The sequence below is a fragment of the Anolis carolinensis genome, chromosome 3 (genome assembly GCF_035594765.1).
Source record: "Anolis carolinensis isolate JA03-04 chromosome 3, rAnoCar3.1.pri, whole genome shotgun sequence".
NCBI lineage: Eukaryota > Metazoa > Chordata > Lepidosauria > Squamata > Dactyloidae > Anolis > Anolis carolinensis.
The window spans coordinates 265,605,502-265,623,667 of NC_085843.1; the positions used below are offsets into that span (position 1 = coordinate 265,605,502).

The 18,166-nt window shown below is 36.7% G+C and overlaps 1 protein-coding gene across 1 annotated transcript in view; it reads right to left on the reverse strand.

Moving 5' to 3' along the window:
* The window catches only part of si (sucrase-isomaltase), a 166,008-nt gene that overhangs the window by 14,348 nt on the left and 133,494 nt on the right, over positions 1-18,166 (reverse strand). The window contains exons 64-82 of the mRNA XM_062976725.1: positions 17,949-18,097; positions 16,929-17,013; positions 16,758-16,814; positions 15,736-15,860; positions 15,290-15,378; positions 14,384-14,433; positions 13,905-14,078; positions 11,841-11,993; positions 11,206-11,412; positions 10,153-10,307; positions 9,788-9,956; positions 8,872-8,968; positions 8,666-8,778; positions 8,250-8,375; positions 4,903-5,031; positions 4,165-4,275; positions 3,890-3,952; positions 2,672-2,788; positions 412-496 (exon numbers count right to left, since the gene is read on the reverse strand). Coding sequence (XP_062832795.1) covers positions 412-496; positions 2,672-2,788; positions 3,890-3,952; positions 4,165-4,275; positions 4,903-5,031; positions 8,250-8,375; positions 8,666-8,778; positions 8,872-8,968; positions 9,788-9,956; positions 10,153-10,307; positions 11,206-11,412; positions 11,841-11,993; positions 13,905-14,078; positions 14,384-14,433; positions 15,290-15,378; positions 15,736-15,860; positions 16,758-16,814; positions 16,929-17,013; positions 17,949-18,097 — 2,254 coding nt within the window. The remainder of the gene's footprint in view (positions 1-411; positions 497-2,671; positions 2,789-3,889; positions 3,953-4,164; positions 4,276-4,902; positions 5,032-8,249; positions 8,376-8,665; positions 8,779-8,871; positions 8,969-9,787; positions 9,957-10,152; positions 10,308-11,205; positions 11,413-11,840; positions 11,994-13,904; positions 14,079-14,383; positions 14,434-15,289; positions 15,379-15,735; positions 15,861-16,757; positions 16,815-16,928; positions 17,014-17,948; positions 18,098-18,166) is intronic.

Consider the following 18,166-nt stretch of genomic DNA (forward strand, 5'->3'; position numbering starts at 1 on the left):
AGAAAAGAGGAAGACCACCTTACAGATGGATAGACTCAATTAAGGAAACAAACTATGGCTCTGAATCTTTAAGACCTGAACCACGATGACTTTTAGGGCACTTGTTTATAGGATCACAATAAACTGAAGTCAATTTGACAGCGGCCAACAACACTTCATTATTTATTTATAGAAAGTAATGGTTTTGATTTATGAAGGCTATTATGGTAAGGTTAGGGTATTTCCATCATTGTGACCACAGTTCACAAAATTTGTCACTAGATTTCTCTTGGTCAATTTTTTTTGTCAAAGATGTCTTTCAGAACTACTTATTTGAATCAATAAAATCAAGAAATCAAGTCAGTTTTCTATGGGACTTAATACATAGTGCCTAGTCCAGCTCCTAATGAGTAATTAAGAAAATTTTCTTACCTGGCATATATGGAGGGTAATTTAAATCTGGATTTCTGCAGCCACCAATAGCTCCATCAATGAAGTTGGATGGTTCATTCATGTCCTGCAGAGTTTTTGAAAAACCAAAATATGAACAAATTTAGAACAATAACCCACCATAGTAAGTAGATTGTGCATTGCTTTCAATACTTAAGCAATGATAAATTATGTAATCAAATTTCAAGATCTGAATGCATATATTTATTTTTGAATACACGTTTGCCATAAAGAACCATAAAATACTTACGAGTCATAATAGATATAAAACATCACAGGTTTACCAAAGCATACATGCTCAAAATCAACACCTCAATAACCTCAATCATTTTTTTAAAAATATATGAAATATAACTTAATTCTTCTGGAATTATATTACAATCTATATCCATAACTCCTATCCTGATGCACCTTTGAGATGAAGCCTAGGGAACATTTGTTTACCTTGGCTTGTACTTGAACAACAATTGGGACCATCATGGAAGTATTTTTATTTGATGGATAATTGCTGTTTTTCCCACCGGGTTTTTTGTTATGCTTTATAGATTGTAAATTATGCTGTATGCTCCTGATGCCTGATTTTTTCTTCTCTCTCTCTCTCTCTCTCTCTCTCTCTCTCTCTCTCTCTCTCTCTCTATATATATATATATATATATATATATATATATATATATGTAATCTGCCATTTTTCTAGGGAGTAAACAATAAAACCACTGAACTCAATCAAACCAAATTTGGCCACAAAGACATAGTCATCCAAGCTATGTCTTTCAAACAAAAACAGCCTAGAAAAATCAAGTCCAAATTAGAGGATGAGAAAGAGCTGGTTTTTCCCCCTGGCTGCAGTCAGAAGGGTAGGCCCCACCCACTTTGGCCCCACCTACTTTGTCTTCTAGAAACCCACTCAGCCACAATGGCCTGCGCACAGGCAGAGTTAGGCCTCACTTAGGCCTCATCCACACTGCCTATAAAATGCAGATTATCTGATTTGAACTGGATGATATGACAGTGTAGACTCAAGGCCCTTCCACACAGCTATATAACCCAGAATGCCAAGGCAGATAATCCACATTATCTGCTTTGAACTGGGTTGTATTGAGTCCACACTGCCATATAATCCAATTCAGTGTGGATTTTATACAGTTGTGTAGAAGGGGCCTCATATAATCTAGTTCAAAGCAAATAATATAATATTATAAATATATAAAATTACTGTGCTATAATAAAACAGAACAATATAATCTCTAAAATCAGGACAGTAAATAAAGAACAACATTCTGAAAACGGGAATCCCAGACAGCAAACAACCAGGGCCAGCTAACACCTCCCAACAAAGAATTCCTCCAGGCAGGAAGAAGCCAGGCTTTGAAGCTGCACGGCCATTAAATGCTAATCAAGGTGACTAATATCAGCATTCATACTTGCTGCACCGAGACTATTCATTGCCATTCAACCTGGTCAACCAAGGATTCCACAAGGTAGAAAGCGGCCAGGATCGCAAGCATCAAAGCTACCCAGTGCTGTTCATCCTGGCCAACCAAGATTTCCCCTACATAGAAAACTCCCAGGCTTTGAAGCCACAAGGCTACTCTGTCCCATTCAACCTGGCCAACGAATGATGCCCCTATGTAGAAAGCAGCCAGGCTTTTAAGCTTCAATACTATTCAGTGCAATTCAAGCTGGAGAAACAATGATTCCCCTACAAAGGAAGTAGCCAGGTTTCAACGTGGCTTTTTGATTGAGGGTGCTACTCCAGCTCACCAAACAAGGATTCCCCTAGGTATAACACAGGCAGGCATTGAAGCTGTAAGGCTATTCAGTGCAATTCAACCAGAGCAACAAAGGATTAACCTTGGTAGAAGGCGGCCAGGCTTTGAAGCAATGATACTATTCTGTACTATTGAAGCTGACCAACCAAAGATTCCCGTAGGTAACAAGCAGCCAGGTTTTGAAGCAGCAAGGCTATTCATTGCAATTCTAACAGCCCAAAAAAACATACCCCTAGAACACAAGTACTCAGATTTCCAAGCAGCAAGCCTATTCCGTTGTATTCCAGCTCACCAAACAAGGATTACCATAAGAAGAAAACGGCCAGGCTTTTAGGCTGCAAGGCTATTCACTGCTATTCTACCTGGCCAACAAATGATGGCCAATGCATGGCTGGGCACAGCTAGTAATGCTATAATGATATTGTCGGCAAATAAAAAAAAATGGAAGGAATAGAATATTGCATGAAACCTACCGTCCATAGGCCATCAAATTGTAGAACACTGGCATGGTAATTTTCTATTTCTTCTTGCCACCACTGTGCGGTGGAAGGGCGGAAATAATCAGGGAAAGCGACATCAGCTCGACAGCACTGATTGTGACAGAGAAAACAAAATTGCGTTTTAAATTAAAAAAATAGTTTCACACTTCTGCACAGCTTCCAGAGTGCTTTACAAAATAAGATGCAATGCATATTTTAATTATGCATCTCATATACTGCTAAGATACTTTTTGTTGAGATAATTATCTCAAGGGTCCGGGCTGTGGCACAGCTGGTTAATAGCCAGCTGCAATAAATCATTATTGACCGAGAGGTCATGAGTTCGAAGCCAGCCTGGGTTGGATTGAGCACCTAACCATTAAATAGCCTAGCTGATTGTTTACCTAAGCAACCCGAAAGACAGTTCCATCTGTCGAGCAGGAAATTTAGGTACCGCTTTATGCAGTACCTAAATATAACTAATTTACAACACCATAAAAACATTCAGCAGCATGTGGAAGAATGAGGAAGTACTCCATCAAGGACTCGGTGTCACAGTGGATGATGAAGCAGCTGCCCCAGGGCCAGAATCGAGCATACCCTCATGAAGCCGGAGGTTGGAAAATGTTTAATTGCCTCTGTGTCTATGTCTGTATGTTGTATGTCTAATGGCATCAAATGTTTTCCATGTGTATGTATGTACATTGCCCTGAGTCCCCTTTGGGTGAGAAGGGTGGAATATAAATACTGTATGTGTGTGTGTGTGTGTGTGTGTGTGTGTGTGTATAACTGAAAGAAATTGTGCAGATCAACAACCAGTATGTAAGAGTCACTCTTCTCATAACCATGTATCCTACCCTACAGGACATGGGCAAATTTCGGCCCTCCAAGTGTTTGGGACTTCAACTCCTACTGGCACTTAGGAATTGTGGGAGTTGAAGTCCAAAACACTTGGAGGGCTGAAGTTTGCCCATGTCTGGTGTAGAATGTGTGGTCACTTCCTATCTCCAAGTGATCCTGGATGAAATAGATTTTTGCCTGGTTTCATGCTTGTTTATGGAGATAGATGTATTTGTTACATTAATGGATGATATTTCCTAGGATGTAGATGGGGAGTTACTCTAGTTAGTTATGCTGTGTCTTTGGTTCATACATCATTCTGAAAAAGAATGTTAAAGGTAATCAATGTGATAGGTCCCAAAATATACATACCGCAAGTTGTTCTTCTAAACTTGAGTCTTCAGGATATGTTACATTAGGATAATCTGGCCACACCTAGTTGGAAAAGAGACAAAGAAAACCAGACATGCAGAATAGCAGAAATAGTATACTTTTTAGATTCTGAAAAGCTAATTCAAGTCAGAAGGACAACCATATGTAGAAAACCAGCTTCTACACATCTCTCGTCATTCTAGTCATCTTCTCCTATACAACAAAATTGGTATTTTGGAGGTCACATTGAACATGATGACAATTTGCAATAGTACCTTAGCCCAAGCGATGTCTGTGCTATTAGGCCATGTAACGAAGACCTTGTTCTGCAAACCTTTGGTAAATGTCTCATATGATGAAGTTTCATTTCCTGAAATTGCTGGATCCTATAATGAAAACAACACACTTTTACCTTTCCAATAAATTAGAAGATGTGTCTTTCCTTTTTATTCATCCAATCTACTTAAAAACTGCCTTTTTCAAAAAAAAAAAAAACCTGACAAGTCAAAAACACATGCAAAATGGAAAAACAAAATGTAATGTAAACAACTTGACTGTTCATGAAATATCATTTTATTAGTCATAAATATGCACAGGAAAGTGATCACCTTAATTAATTCACCCGCAAGGTGAATTTTGTGAATTCTAATTTAACCACACACACACACATTTCCTGTTCCAATTCCTGTTTTTCTTTGTTGGGTTCTTTGTTCCAGCATTTCTGTTTGAGAGTTTGGCAGCCCACATACTCCCCAAAAAATATGTCTCAACAGTAGATTATGGCGGTCTAATATGAGGAAAAGCCATAAAACAACCTGTTGAGCTACACATATCTTTGCTCAGACTAAGTAGTAAAGCCACCTGTGTGTGTATGTGCACTTGTATGCATGCATATCACAAGAAGATACTGTTATACTAAGATATGAAAATGAAGTCAGCTAATACAAAGAATGCAAAATGTATCATACCATAATGTTTTATGACGAAAGCTACGGAAAGAGGGAATCACTAACCAGGATGATGATGAATCTTGAACCATCGGCTTTTATTTCATTGATAAAATCAGGAAGATCACTGAAGTCTTTGCTAAGAGTAAAATCTAGCTTCCTTTCCATGTAATTAATGTCTGTATATTGCACATCCTGTGTTAAAATAAAAATAGTGAAGCAGTGAAGTCACAAACACAGTTACATATATACAGAAATTTGATACAAAACTGAGTACTTTACTTAGATAGAAGCAGATCTTGAAAATGTTACTAGTTTTGACTACAGTTCCCAAATTTGGGGAGTGGCATGTTTGGAGGCCTGTGGATTTTGGAAGTAATGGTGGTGATAATGATGATGGAGTGATGACAACATCACTATTTCCCCCCAAATTCCAATCTGAAATACTTCTTTACTGTTATAAACTTAACTTACATATACTTTGTTATGATAGGTAACAGCCTTAAATATCACAGATACCAATTCAGAATACAAAACATGCCAGTCATATAGGCAACATTAGATTGAGCAGTCACAATTATCAGGGGTTTATATATTCAACCAATGGTGGCTTTGAAAAAAAAAGTTGTCATTTCTGATGTTGTTGATTGGAAAAAGGTGTGAGCTACCGAGGAACCAAAAATGCTATATTTCCAAATAGATAGTTAATTAAAGGCACAGCACATTGCAATTAGGCTTTATCAATTTTAAATATTAGATAATGACATGTATGGGGTACAACAACCTCATTGAAAAATATTACCATGTAAGGCACATTAGTTTTTTTCTTTGTTATTACTGTATATCAGGAAAAAGGCTTATCTCCCATAACCATTCATTCATGAGTGTCGTTTTGTTAGGATCAATATAAAACTTATGAACAAAGGGCTTTAGGAGATAAGAAATTTTCACTTTCAATTTAGCTTTCTAATTTAATTCTATAGTCCTGTACTCAAGCAACACTGAATTGGCTCCAAACAGGTAAAGACTAATTCAAACTGTTCCACAAAATGGAATGTAAAAATCATATTAGATTTATATCCTGTAATGTAAATTCTATTATACTTCTTACAGTTTTGCTTTTATAAATTCTAGAACAAACATGGATTTTGTTTCTTTGCCATGTACAAAATTAAAGATTTAAGTATAAAATAGCCTTTCTATTACTGAAACACAGTTTGTACATGCTGAACTATTTATTCCGATTCAACCTATTCTACACAGATGTGTTTGTACATAAGTTTTAAAATTCAAATTTGCAGTTTCCTCAGTTCTTACTAGATCCATCCTACTGCTTTCATTACATGAAATTTGTAAGATATCCTGAGTCCCAATATAAGGGAAACTGAGATGGAGCCAGGATGGAAGAAGTCTATCATTCATTTACAACTTTGGGACAACATCATCAAAATATATAAGTAACGTTATGACAATCCAGAAATTGTGACAGACAGATATGCTGTTCATCCGCCATGCTCAGTGGAGATGGTGTATGGGAAAGTGGCAGATTTGCAGGGAATGAAGTCTGGTCACTTTGGGACTCCTTTTCTCATGGGAAGAGGAAGGAGTGCATGTTCTTTTGGGCATTTTGAAATTTTGGCATTTTGGAACTATGTGTTGACTGGTGGCAGTGGAAGCTGGGTCTGTCCTAAGCAGGTGCTTCTCCAAGGAGCAAGAAAGAATATCGTAATATTTGGTATGCATGAAGATGGATGCATATTTTGTGTGAATGCTGAGTGAAAATGTAACCCCCTCGTATGTTTGTTAGCCAGTGTAGCTGTAGGTTGTTGTAAATCCAATGTAGTTGCATAGAATGTGTATGGCTATATTCTAATGTTGTCCTTTGTTGTTCTGTAGAAGTTCTGATATACCTCTTACACTGAAATTGCAATAAAAAGAACCTATGCCTTAAAGTTAGTGAAAAGTTATTCATAACAGTGACATATATTAACTGTAAGAAATAATTGTTAATCCAGGAGGGAATTACAGTAGAGTCTCACTTATCCAACACTCGCTTATCCAACGTTCTGGATTATCCAATGCATTTTTGTAGTCAATGTTTTCAATATATCATGATATTTTGGTGTTAAATTCGCAAATAAAGTAATTACTACATAGCATTACTGTGTATTGAACTACTTTTTCTGTCAAATTTGTTGTATAACTTGATATTTTGGTGCTTAATTTGTAAAATCATAATCTAATTTAATGTTTAATAGGCTTTTCCTTAATCTCTCCTTGATATCCAACATATTCGCTTATCCAACATTCTGCCAACCCATTTATGTACAACATTTTAAGATAGTCATCATAACAGATATGACCAACTTATATAAGTAAGTTTAACCATTCAGAAAGGCATCAGAATCCACAATTCCCTGAGGGCAGAGCACACCTAAATCTATACTTCCAGGTGGGCCAGAAGAAAGCCTGCAACAGTCCCTCAGGCACTTCCACATTGGCTGCTTTTTCCCTGTACATGAGATAAAGGTAAAGGTAAAGGTAAAGGTTTCCCCTGACGTTAAGTCCAGTCATGTCTGACTCTGGGGGTTGGTGCTCATCTCCATTTCTAAGCCGAAGAGCCGGCGTTGACCATAGACATCTCCAAGGTCATATGGCCAGCATGACTGCATGGAGCACCGTTACCTTCCCGCTGGTGCAGTACCTATTGATCTACTCACATTGGCATGTTTTCGAACTGCTAGGTTGGCAGGAGCTGGAGCTAACAGCGGCCGCTCATGCTGCTCCCGGGGTTTGAACCTGGGACCTTTCGGTCTCCAGCTCAGTGCTTTAACAAGAAAATGGTACTTTCATAGGGTTGCTGTGAGTTTTCTGGGCTATATGGCCATGTTCCAGAAGCATTATCTCCTGATGTTTCATCCACATCTATGGCAGGTATCTTTAGAGGTTGTGAGGTCTGTTGGAAACCGGGCAAGTGGGGATTATATATCTGTGGAATGTCCAGGGTGGGAGAAAGAACTATTTTCTGTTTGGGGAACATGTGAATGTTGCAATTGACCACCTTGATTAGCACTGAATGGCCTTTCAGCATCAAAGTGTGGCTGCTTCCTGCCTGGGGAGGATCCTTTGTTGGGAGGTGATTAGCTGGCCCTGTTTGTTTATATATTGTTTTGATATGTAGACTATTTACATTTTGTTCAGGAAAACAATAAACAATAAAAAACTATTCTCAGTATTATCATTTCTTATTGATGTATTTCTTATTGTAAATAATTTTAAAATTCCCATCTGAATAAAAAAAATGAGATTATATCAAATTCCAGTCTGGCCGTGCTTATAAGTATTTCTTTTTTACTTACAGGTTTATTAGCCATATTAAAAAACAGGGTTTTTTTATTTTGCAAGAAACTTACATATGGTATTTTAGCAGCTCTCATTGCATTATACAGATCACGGACTTCAGAAGTATTTTTGTATCCATAGCGGCAAAGCTGGAATCCCAAGGCCCAATAAGGTGGCATGACTGGTCTTCCTATAAGCTACAACGTTTTGAAAAACATCAGAAAAGGAAATGTCAAGAAATCTAGTGTTCCTAATATGGCAAAATATGGATGCAGTTGATAATATGCAGATAGGCACATGCATCTACTCTATAATTCAAGTTTAACATAAGAAGATCAGCAAATTTGTTCAAGACTGAATTATGATGATGTATTCATTGACATGTGTATATGCGATTACATTGATAATATTCATGGAAGACAGGGCTCAGACCACAGTCTTCTTTGCTGGATCATGGTGTGTAAATGAAATAAATAATCTGACTTACTCTGGTATATTCTTGAACAACTTCTTCTGGGTTTGGCCCTAAAACCATATAAAAGTCCAGAATTCCTCCAATTGTGCGATACGTGAGGGCAGGTGTTGGTTGGAAGGTGACATCTGAAAAATCCAGAAAACAGGGTTAGTATGCTTGAATTGTATTATCAATAAATGAAATTGTGTTTGGAATAGATATAGATGCCATTCTTTTACCCATAGCATTACTGTTCAGCAAAAGAACTCCATGAGCACTTCCATCATTTTCCATTCCCATGTAGAAGGGTTGGAAACCATACGAATTCAGTTTGTACTATTTTAAAAACACATACAAATACACAAATATGAAATAAATAAAGGTTACTAGAACACAGATAAATAAAGCTTCTTGTCAACTGGCAAATTAATGAACACAATATTTTAAAACATAACTCAGTTGTCATTTGATTAGACAACAAGATGAGTTTTATGGGCTCCATTCACTCAGAAGGCACTACTGCAATTGCAAATTGTATCCAAATATATTACTAAAGTAAAACATTTATAGCTGTTTTCTAATTTTTCCATTTGAATGGGATGGCATACAAATCTTTGAGTGCCTCGTGGCAGCATGTGCTTTGCAAATGAAACAACTTTGGCCATATTTGAAACAAACTGAAATGAACCAAACTGAAAAGAGTGCTCAAAATAATAGAGTTCCTGGAGAAACTGCCTTGACAGTATATACTTTGGCTCTTATAACATGCTTGAACTAACAGAAGTCAAATTATTTTGAGCACAGCACCCTTTGAATCTTCACAGCCATTGTTTCCAATTCTAAGACACACAATCATTGTCACTGTTACTCTTAGAAAGGTCTAATACTCACACTAAAAACTGATTCAAGAGATCTTATTCTGACAGCCAACTCTGGAACATTGTTAGCATTATCACCATATATTGTCTTAACAGAGTAAATAAAGGCATTTTGCATTCCTGAGCATACAGTTTTCCTTTAAAATACACCTGGCACATTGCAAAATTTTCTAAGAATTTTTAGCTGCTTAAAAATGTTCATTCTAATTTTCAAGCTCGAATACACAGAACAAGAAAGTAACTGAATGATGAAAGGAAAGGAAAACGCTCTGCTTACTCCTGGAGGTTGATCTTTGGTGAACATTCCCCAAGTCTCCCAATTCATATCTCTCCGGAAATGAGTGTGTTCATTTTCTCCAAATCCGTATACATACTGTGATGGCAGGAGTGTAGCAATCTGAATGAACATGTCACTGAAGGTGAAGCCTGGGACCTGGGAATTCCAGCTACAAGAAAAGATTTATTATTATTGGATAGCACACACAATATCACATATCTAAAGGAATTAGAACTTGACATGACCCATTATTATCCTGATGATACACTTTTTATGACAGGCAGGAAGTTGGCCATGATCTCATTGTGTTTTCCAGACGATGGATATTATATCTGATCAATTAAAAAAATAAAGATTTCACTTACATAACGCTGCCTGTACTTTTCCTTTTGATCTGTATGCCAAATGGATTGCTGACAATTTCTACTTGATAGAGCCGATCAGCATCTGTACTTTCAGGGTTGTTTGGGGTGAAGAGGGGGACTGGAACTTCATATCTTTTATTGTTGGGATCATAGATCTGGGGACAAGACAATATTAGTCTTCAGTGGTTGGAAACTGTGGTGCATACTATGTTATTATTCTGATATCACAGGTGCTTTCAGTAAAAGTTAGAAAGAATATTGGGGAATGTGTTGTCGAAGGCTTTCATGGCCGGGATCACAGGGTTGTTGTATATCTTTCGGGCTGTGTGGCCATGTTCCAGAAGTATTATCTCCTGATGTTTCTCCCACATCTATGGCAGGCCTCACAACAACCCAATATTGGGGAATATTGAAAAAATGATACAATCTCTGCATCACTGTAAAACAATATAGAGGAGAATCTTAGATAAGCAACAATATTCATAGTTCTGGATATTTTTGAATGAAAAGTTCCCAAGAAAGTGGATCACAGCATTTTCTGTGTAGAGTTGTGCACAGAAAATAGTATTGTCTAAGAAAAAAAATACATGTCTACATCAAATAATCTGCTTTCTGTGTAGAAAATTATGTTTCTAAAGAATAAACTGCATCACAAAACACACCCTTACATGATTTATATAGCACAGAATAAATCTTGAACTCTCAATAGCCTTTCTAATTTTTTTCTCAGAAAGAAGACTAAAGTGGTAATGTTAATTTTTTAAATGCAAAAAATGAAATTTATGAAAACATCCATAGTTCAATTTACATAAAACATGACTGTCCCAGTGTGAATGCCAGGATGTATATCTGCCCTTTGCTGATCATAAATATAATCAAAATTTAACATCTGGTTCCTGAGGCCAAACTTTCACACTGTTCTGTGACCATAAAAACAAATGATGGCACATTGCATTTTTTTCAAAATTTATGGGACAATGTCACAATAATATTCTCTGGCTTTCAGACATCAGATCCTAAGAGGAAAAAGTATCTTCAAAGGCTACAATTTACCTTAAACTGCAGCATGTCGTTGTAATGATATGTCACTTCCAAACGAAGCAGGTCCACTGCTGGTGACCTAGAACCATATGGGTTAGGAAACTCAGTGTTCCTGTGGAGGTCAGCTGTCAAGCCCACAACAGTGGTTTGAATATTACTGACAGAATACCCATAATTACTGGGATAAAAACAGTGTGGCACTCCAGGAGTAGAAACAACCTGAAAAACGATCAGAAATGACAAATTTATATCTTTTTGATATAAATATATTTAGTCAGTTACAAATTTATTCTTTTATATTATTGTAAACTTAGTTTGTTTAAATAGCAAAACCAAAAATAGTATCTAAATTTCTAAAATCCTTTCTATTTTCCACAGTCCTTTTCTCATTCTCGGGTTTGATCTAACCAAAGCAATATTGTCAGACTACTTGCTTTGATCTGGATATTGATTCAGCCAAGAATTCCATTGGTTTTGGGGGGCTCTAAAAGCAAGGAATGCCAAGAATGAGTAGTCAGCTGTGTTTGCCTATCATTCTTTATAGGTCACATTCCTGTCCTGTTTTGATCTGCCTGAAATTGGGAGGAATTGCTCCCTTACTGCCTATTATATCTATATAGGCCTTTTCACCATTTTCTTTTGCTCACCTCCCAGATGCAGCCACGAGCTTCACAAGTGCTTTGTGTTGGTTCTGGGTATGGATGACAGTTAAATTTGTCTGTATCTTGAAACACCTTTGGTTCCCACCTCAGTGTATATTCTTGCCCAACTGCAAGTTGCAAGCCTGTAATGTGTAAGACCTTTGAAAATAATATGAATAATAAAAACTAATTACTTTCATGAAAATGCATACCTTAAATATTACACTATTTTGGTTAAACATGATATACAAATTAAGACTTGGATTGCCACGTGTTCTTTATTATGAAGGATGCCCCTTATTTGAGAGCCAGAAAGTATGTCCCTTGTAGAATTGGTAGATATCTTTTATTGGAAAGGATTCACCCTATTTAAATATTGAAAATATTTTATTCTTACATAGACTGAATAAGATGTAAAAAAAGAGGAAGTACTGTATTTTGGAGTGTATCCAGCATGCACCATTGTTTACAGTATGTTAATTTGACAAAAAAATTCATGGTTAAGATAACTGAAATCACTACTTTCATTTGATATTTACATACAAAACAAACTTGTTAATAACTCCTTGCATGTGATGCATTTATATTGCAGCTTGTTGTTTTGACATCCTGGCAACACTAAGTAAGATTGATTGTTTTAACATCTTTACTGTACAACATGGGCCAAAGCTGCTTTAACCACAGGTTGATCTGAATTCTTCTCCAGAAAACAGAGCAAATTGAGATTTGAGCCCATGTAAATTTTTGGGCTACTTGGAGTGGCACCTGGAGTGATGCTTGCCGGATGCATAAGGCAATTGGAGAAGGGTGGTGAAAAGGAGATGATCCCTCCTCTCCCACCTTCTACTTCACTTTCTCAATGGCCGACATGATTCCAGGTGATGAGTAACTAACATGATACATGTTGTGCCCACTGGTTGCTGCCATGAGGAGAATGGGAATGAATGATAAGGTGAGTTCGGTGCTGCTTGACAATCAGGAATCCATCCAACCTCCACAGCAACCAGAAATGGAGGTGATGTAAACCAACCCTAGGGACAATCCAGTATTTGCCATTCCAGACTGGCCTCAGGATAACTGCTCAGTGTAGAACTGCCCCATGTTTTGCCAAGTACTTAAAAAGAGTTCACACAAGCTGCAGGAATTTTCCAATAAATTTACAAACTGTTTTAATTCCTGATTTTTTTATTTCTAAGTGTTTGAGAAGACCAAATTGTGGTTGTATTTGGGAAATTGACGTATTCATATCCTGTCCAAAATGTTCAAATATTACAAAGTCAGGCCTATTAAAGAAAAATACAGGGACTCCTATAAGATACACAGACTGGTCTAAAGTAGAAGAATTTGAAACAAAAAGAAGTTGAAGGATAAGCAATGAAGAATAGAAGGATGAAACTTTTTTGTACCTTTCTTCATAAGCTCTTGGTAAAGGAAAGAAGTAATGACTAAGCCTATAAATAAAGGACAATATCTCTTTTTTTAGGGTTTGTCCTTACTAATATAGACAATGAGGTTGATTCAATATTGGGTTTTTTTGTAGCACCCTCTTTTGTTTATATAGAATGGGAAACGCAAAGGCGAAGATGGAAGTCACTTTTATCAACCCTTTTTTTTTCTTTTTTCTTTTTTTTGGAATATATATATATATATATATTCTTTTTTTCTTTTTTCTCTCTTTTCTTTTTCTATACTTTCTTCACTTTCTGTCAAAAATTATTGTTCTCACTTTTTCGTTGTTATTATTTAATTGTTATATACACCAATAAAATATACATTAAAAAAATATTACAAAGTCAGGCTAGTGATTCTTAGGAATGTGATGTGGCGATTGAAGCCAATTAGATTAGAAGAAGTTGTTGGTGACTATGATAATTTTAGGCTATTTAAAGGTTCAGAAATAGCATGTTTAGGAATAACTTTCAATATTTGAGAAACAATGGAAAGGGGGGGCATTGTATTATTCATACCTTCTTTGTGAATGTCCCAAAAGCACTGAATTAGACAATGTAGTAAACCAGAAGCTAGGGTAGATAGAAGGCATTCACAATGATAATATTGCCATTTTCTTACCTGAGATGAAACATTATATGTTGTGTTGTGACTGGATGGAACTTCTGCACCATTCTGAAGCACTATAACAACAGGAGTGATAGTGGATACTACTCCAAGGATTTTAATTTCACCAAATTTTAAGTTGTTTGGATCATTATATCCCTGGTGGGCAATACCAATGTTCAGGATACTCTGGAAAAAAAGATTAAAATATTACAATATCAATTTCAATATTACAACCATTTGCCTCAGTTTCCATTTCATTCCAATCTCCTTATTGGTGAAATTTATTCCAGAAGACACAGAACTGTTCTGCTGGAGAAATAGTATTGAATGGAACAGTAGTGCAATTTACCACAGACTAAACCTACATAATGATGGCTTCTATAAAATGACTGGCATTTAAAAGAACCTTAATGCATTGAATGTGAATCAACTTAGGGGACATCTGGTCCAGTTTCAGGTTCTTTAAGTTCCTTGAGGTACATTATACTTACCTCACTGGCATTAAAGGTATGAAGAAGATAAAAACCGTTTTCATATGCATCTGTAAAAAGAAAATAACAACATAATAATGTTGTGAGTATGGTCTCATTGTTATTTTGTATCTTTGATGTGAAAATAGTTTAATAATTTTCTATACTGTATATTGTTGTGTATACTAAATCACGTGTGTGAGATATACGGATCTATGTTGGAAACCACAGGGGTGTCATCTAAATTTCATTCTGGTTTCGCTCACTCATGAGATTGTAGAAATGACATGGTGCAATTAATTATTTATGGAGAAATCCAGCTCTTGAGGAGGGGACTTTATTTGTATCACAATAGCATTGTAAATATTTATTTATATTTGAAGGTAAAGTTAAATGTTTTCCCTGACATTAAGTCTAGTCGTATCCGTCTCTGAGGGCTGGTGATCATCTCTATTTTTAAGTGAAGAGCTAGCTTTGTCTGTAGATTGTCTCCAAGGGCATGTGGTCGGTATGACTTCATGGAACGCCGTTACCTTCCCGCCAGAGCAGTACCTATGGATCTACTCACATTTGCATGTTTTCAAACTGCTAGGTTGGCAGAAGCTGGGGCTAACAGCAGGAGCTTACCCTGCTCTCTGTTTTTGAACTGCTGATCTTTTGGTCAGCAAGTTCAACAGCTCAGTGGTTTAACCCGATGTGCCACGGGGGCTTCTTTTATTTATATTACTTATGCTAAATCCCAATAGAATTTTTCAGTATTACATTTATTACACTTATCAACTGTTAGAATGAAATACCCTAACTGATCATTTTTGAGGAAATGCAGCCCTCAGGCTTGGGGGACAGGACAATAGCATTTTAGTCTTTATTTGTATTACATATGCAAAACCACAATAGAATTTTCAGTATTACATTTATTACACTTACCAATTGTTGTTCCATCATCCCAATATAGAAGTCCCTGTGCAGCCCCATTATCATCCAAAGCTACTGTAAGACCCATCATATTTTTTCGGCTAAAAAGAAAATGGGAATATTTAAGAGTCAATGTTCTGTCATAAACGAAACCAGAAATACATGTATTTAAATCTACTGAAACAAAGCTATCAATGTAAGGAGGCCTGTTTAAAATAAAATAGACCCTGCTGGGAATATACTTTCGGGGTGGTGCATCCTATTAAAGGTGTGGTCACCCCTGTTACTGTTGCCGCATAGCTAAAACATTGATGCACTAGAAAAAATCTTGGGAGAAATGTCTATGTGCAAAACCAGATTTGTTACTTCTACTAGGCATGCTGCAGCACATGATACTTAAGATTAAGATTAGACAAATATACATGACACTGAGGTCCACTTGATGAGAATGTCCTTACCTGGCATTGGTAGTAATATCAGGCACCTGCCAGGGAATTACATAACCGCCTCGGATATGAAGATTGATATGCTCTAAAGGTGCTTCCAATGTCTTGAATTGTTTTCGCACTTTAATATCTGCCTCCTATAAGAAATTCAACATGGTAATCAAAGATCTACAGGAGAAGTTGAAAATGTCACATCTAAATTATAGTGTGCTTCCCATGCATTTGTGTCATAATTCCAAATGCTGGCTAATGTCTCTTTGTCTTTCTGTGATTTCCTAAACCACATGCTTTATCAAAGTGTCACCTGATTTGATATACTATCCAGTTGCACAGAAATTGTTATTCTAAGGTTTTGGACCTGATCCGTTAACTACTACATGCCCCACATGGGTAAATATTTTGGCTTTTTGTGTTTTTGTTGTTGTGTGTGCTCAGGTTATTTCCAATTTATGGCTACTCCAAGGGGAATCTATCATGCAGTTGTTTTTGAGATAATTTGTTCACAAAGGTCTTGTCATTGTCTTTTTTTAAGGCTGAGAGTGTGTGCCTTCTTCAAGGTCACCCAGTGGTTTTCCATCACAAAATGAGGATTTGGACCCAAGTCTGGAGTTGTAGTCCAACACACCAACAATTTCACCATACTGGTAGAAACCTTTAGCATGTACGTCTATATTGTCATTTTCAATATGAGATATGGCAGGACGGAATCATTCTCTCTTTCAATTCTGCTCTGTAACTAAAACCTGCAGATTAGGCATAAAGTCAGTAGATTTTGTGCAATTGTTGTTGTGACTGATTGACAGATAATAAACAAGCAGTAGATTATGACAATAAAGAGGGTTCAAAGAAATGTTTTAGTAGCCATAGCCAAGTGAGCTTGTTGGGGGTCATGCACAGGTCTTGTGCTTAGGCAGACTATTAGGACTTTCATCATCATTTTCTGGTTTATACCTCTTTTGGTTAAAAAAAACCCAGTCTTTCTTAAATTTGTATCTAGCTTTCAAAGCAGGGGAAAACAATTTGAGATTACTTACTGTATGATAATCATACCATCGTGCATCTGGTATGTAAGCATTGACTGTCACCTCTCCCTAGGATTTAATAAGATTAAACATACAATGAAGAAAAATAGAAATATTGTGAGTGCATTTCATGTATGTGTTGATCCAGTTATATATAAGTAGTGAAATTATAAGATTGCTTACTTGATCAAGTACAGGACTAATCATTAATGCTGGTCCCCATAAAAATTGCTTGTAGATGTCCCAGGTTGTCTTGTCATTAGGAAACCTGAGAACATAGCAAACAAGAATTATTGAAGGATTACTTAGGCTGTGGCGCAGACGGGAGAGCAATGAATCATTGACCAGGAGGTCATAAGTTCGAGGCCCGCTCGGAGCTATGTTTGTTGTTTGTCTTTGTCCTATGTTAAAAAGGCATTGAATGTTTGCCTGATGTGTGTAATGTGATCCGCCCTGAGTCCCCTTCGGGGTGAGAAGGGCGGAATATAAATGCTGTAAATAAATAAATAAATAAATAAATATTTCTGATTCACAACCTGAGTGTACTATGAAGCAACTCCTAACTGTAACACACTCTTTCTGCACTATGAAATATCCCGTAGAAGTTTAATGTGCTCCCCTATATATACTCACACACCCTTTGATCTGATGCCAACTCCATTATTTTGTCTGAGGCCTGATGGGCTTACTGAATTTATGTTAAATACTATTCTCTATGTGAGTATTTGGTTCAAGTCACTTGTCAGTTTACTGTGATTCCATCAATTTCATGGGGTTATCTTAGGCAAGGAATTATCTGAAGTGATTTTGCCAGTTTCTTCCTCTGAAATATAGCCAATAGCATGTGATCTTTGTTTGTCTCCCATCCCAGTACTGATCATGTCTGATGCTGTCTAGGTTCCAAACTAAGACTGGTGTTCTGAAGCAAGAAACCCCCAAATAGCTTTTCAAAAGAGAACAATAACCAATATTGCTCTGATGCTTCAGGGGAAGATTTTTTTTTGGGGGGGGGGGGGAATTGTGGAAGAAGAAAGATGTAGGATCTTGCAGCAATGATTCCAAAGAAAAAAGGTGCTAAAACTAATTTGAGCTGTTTTCTGACTTTCTTTGAAAAATACCTCAGTTCGCCTCACTCTGCTCCAAATCATGCAATGACAAATTTATTCAACTGTATTCCACAGCATGAGGCCATCTAATACTTACTCATGCAGCAAAGGACGTGAAACTGTGTTGCCATCAACATGGGCATTATGCATTAAGGTATAGAGATAGGGCAGCAATCTGTATCTTATGTTAAGCACGTTCCGTGAGATATCTTCAAATGTTGAGTTAAAGGAGACAGGATCTTGCCTCTGCAAAAGAATCACTCAGTTCATTCAAGATTTACAGAATACTGTTCTTCGATTCCATTACTAAAAAAG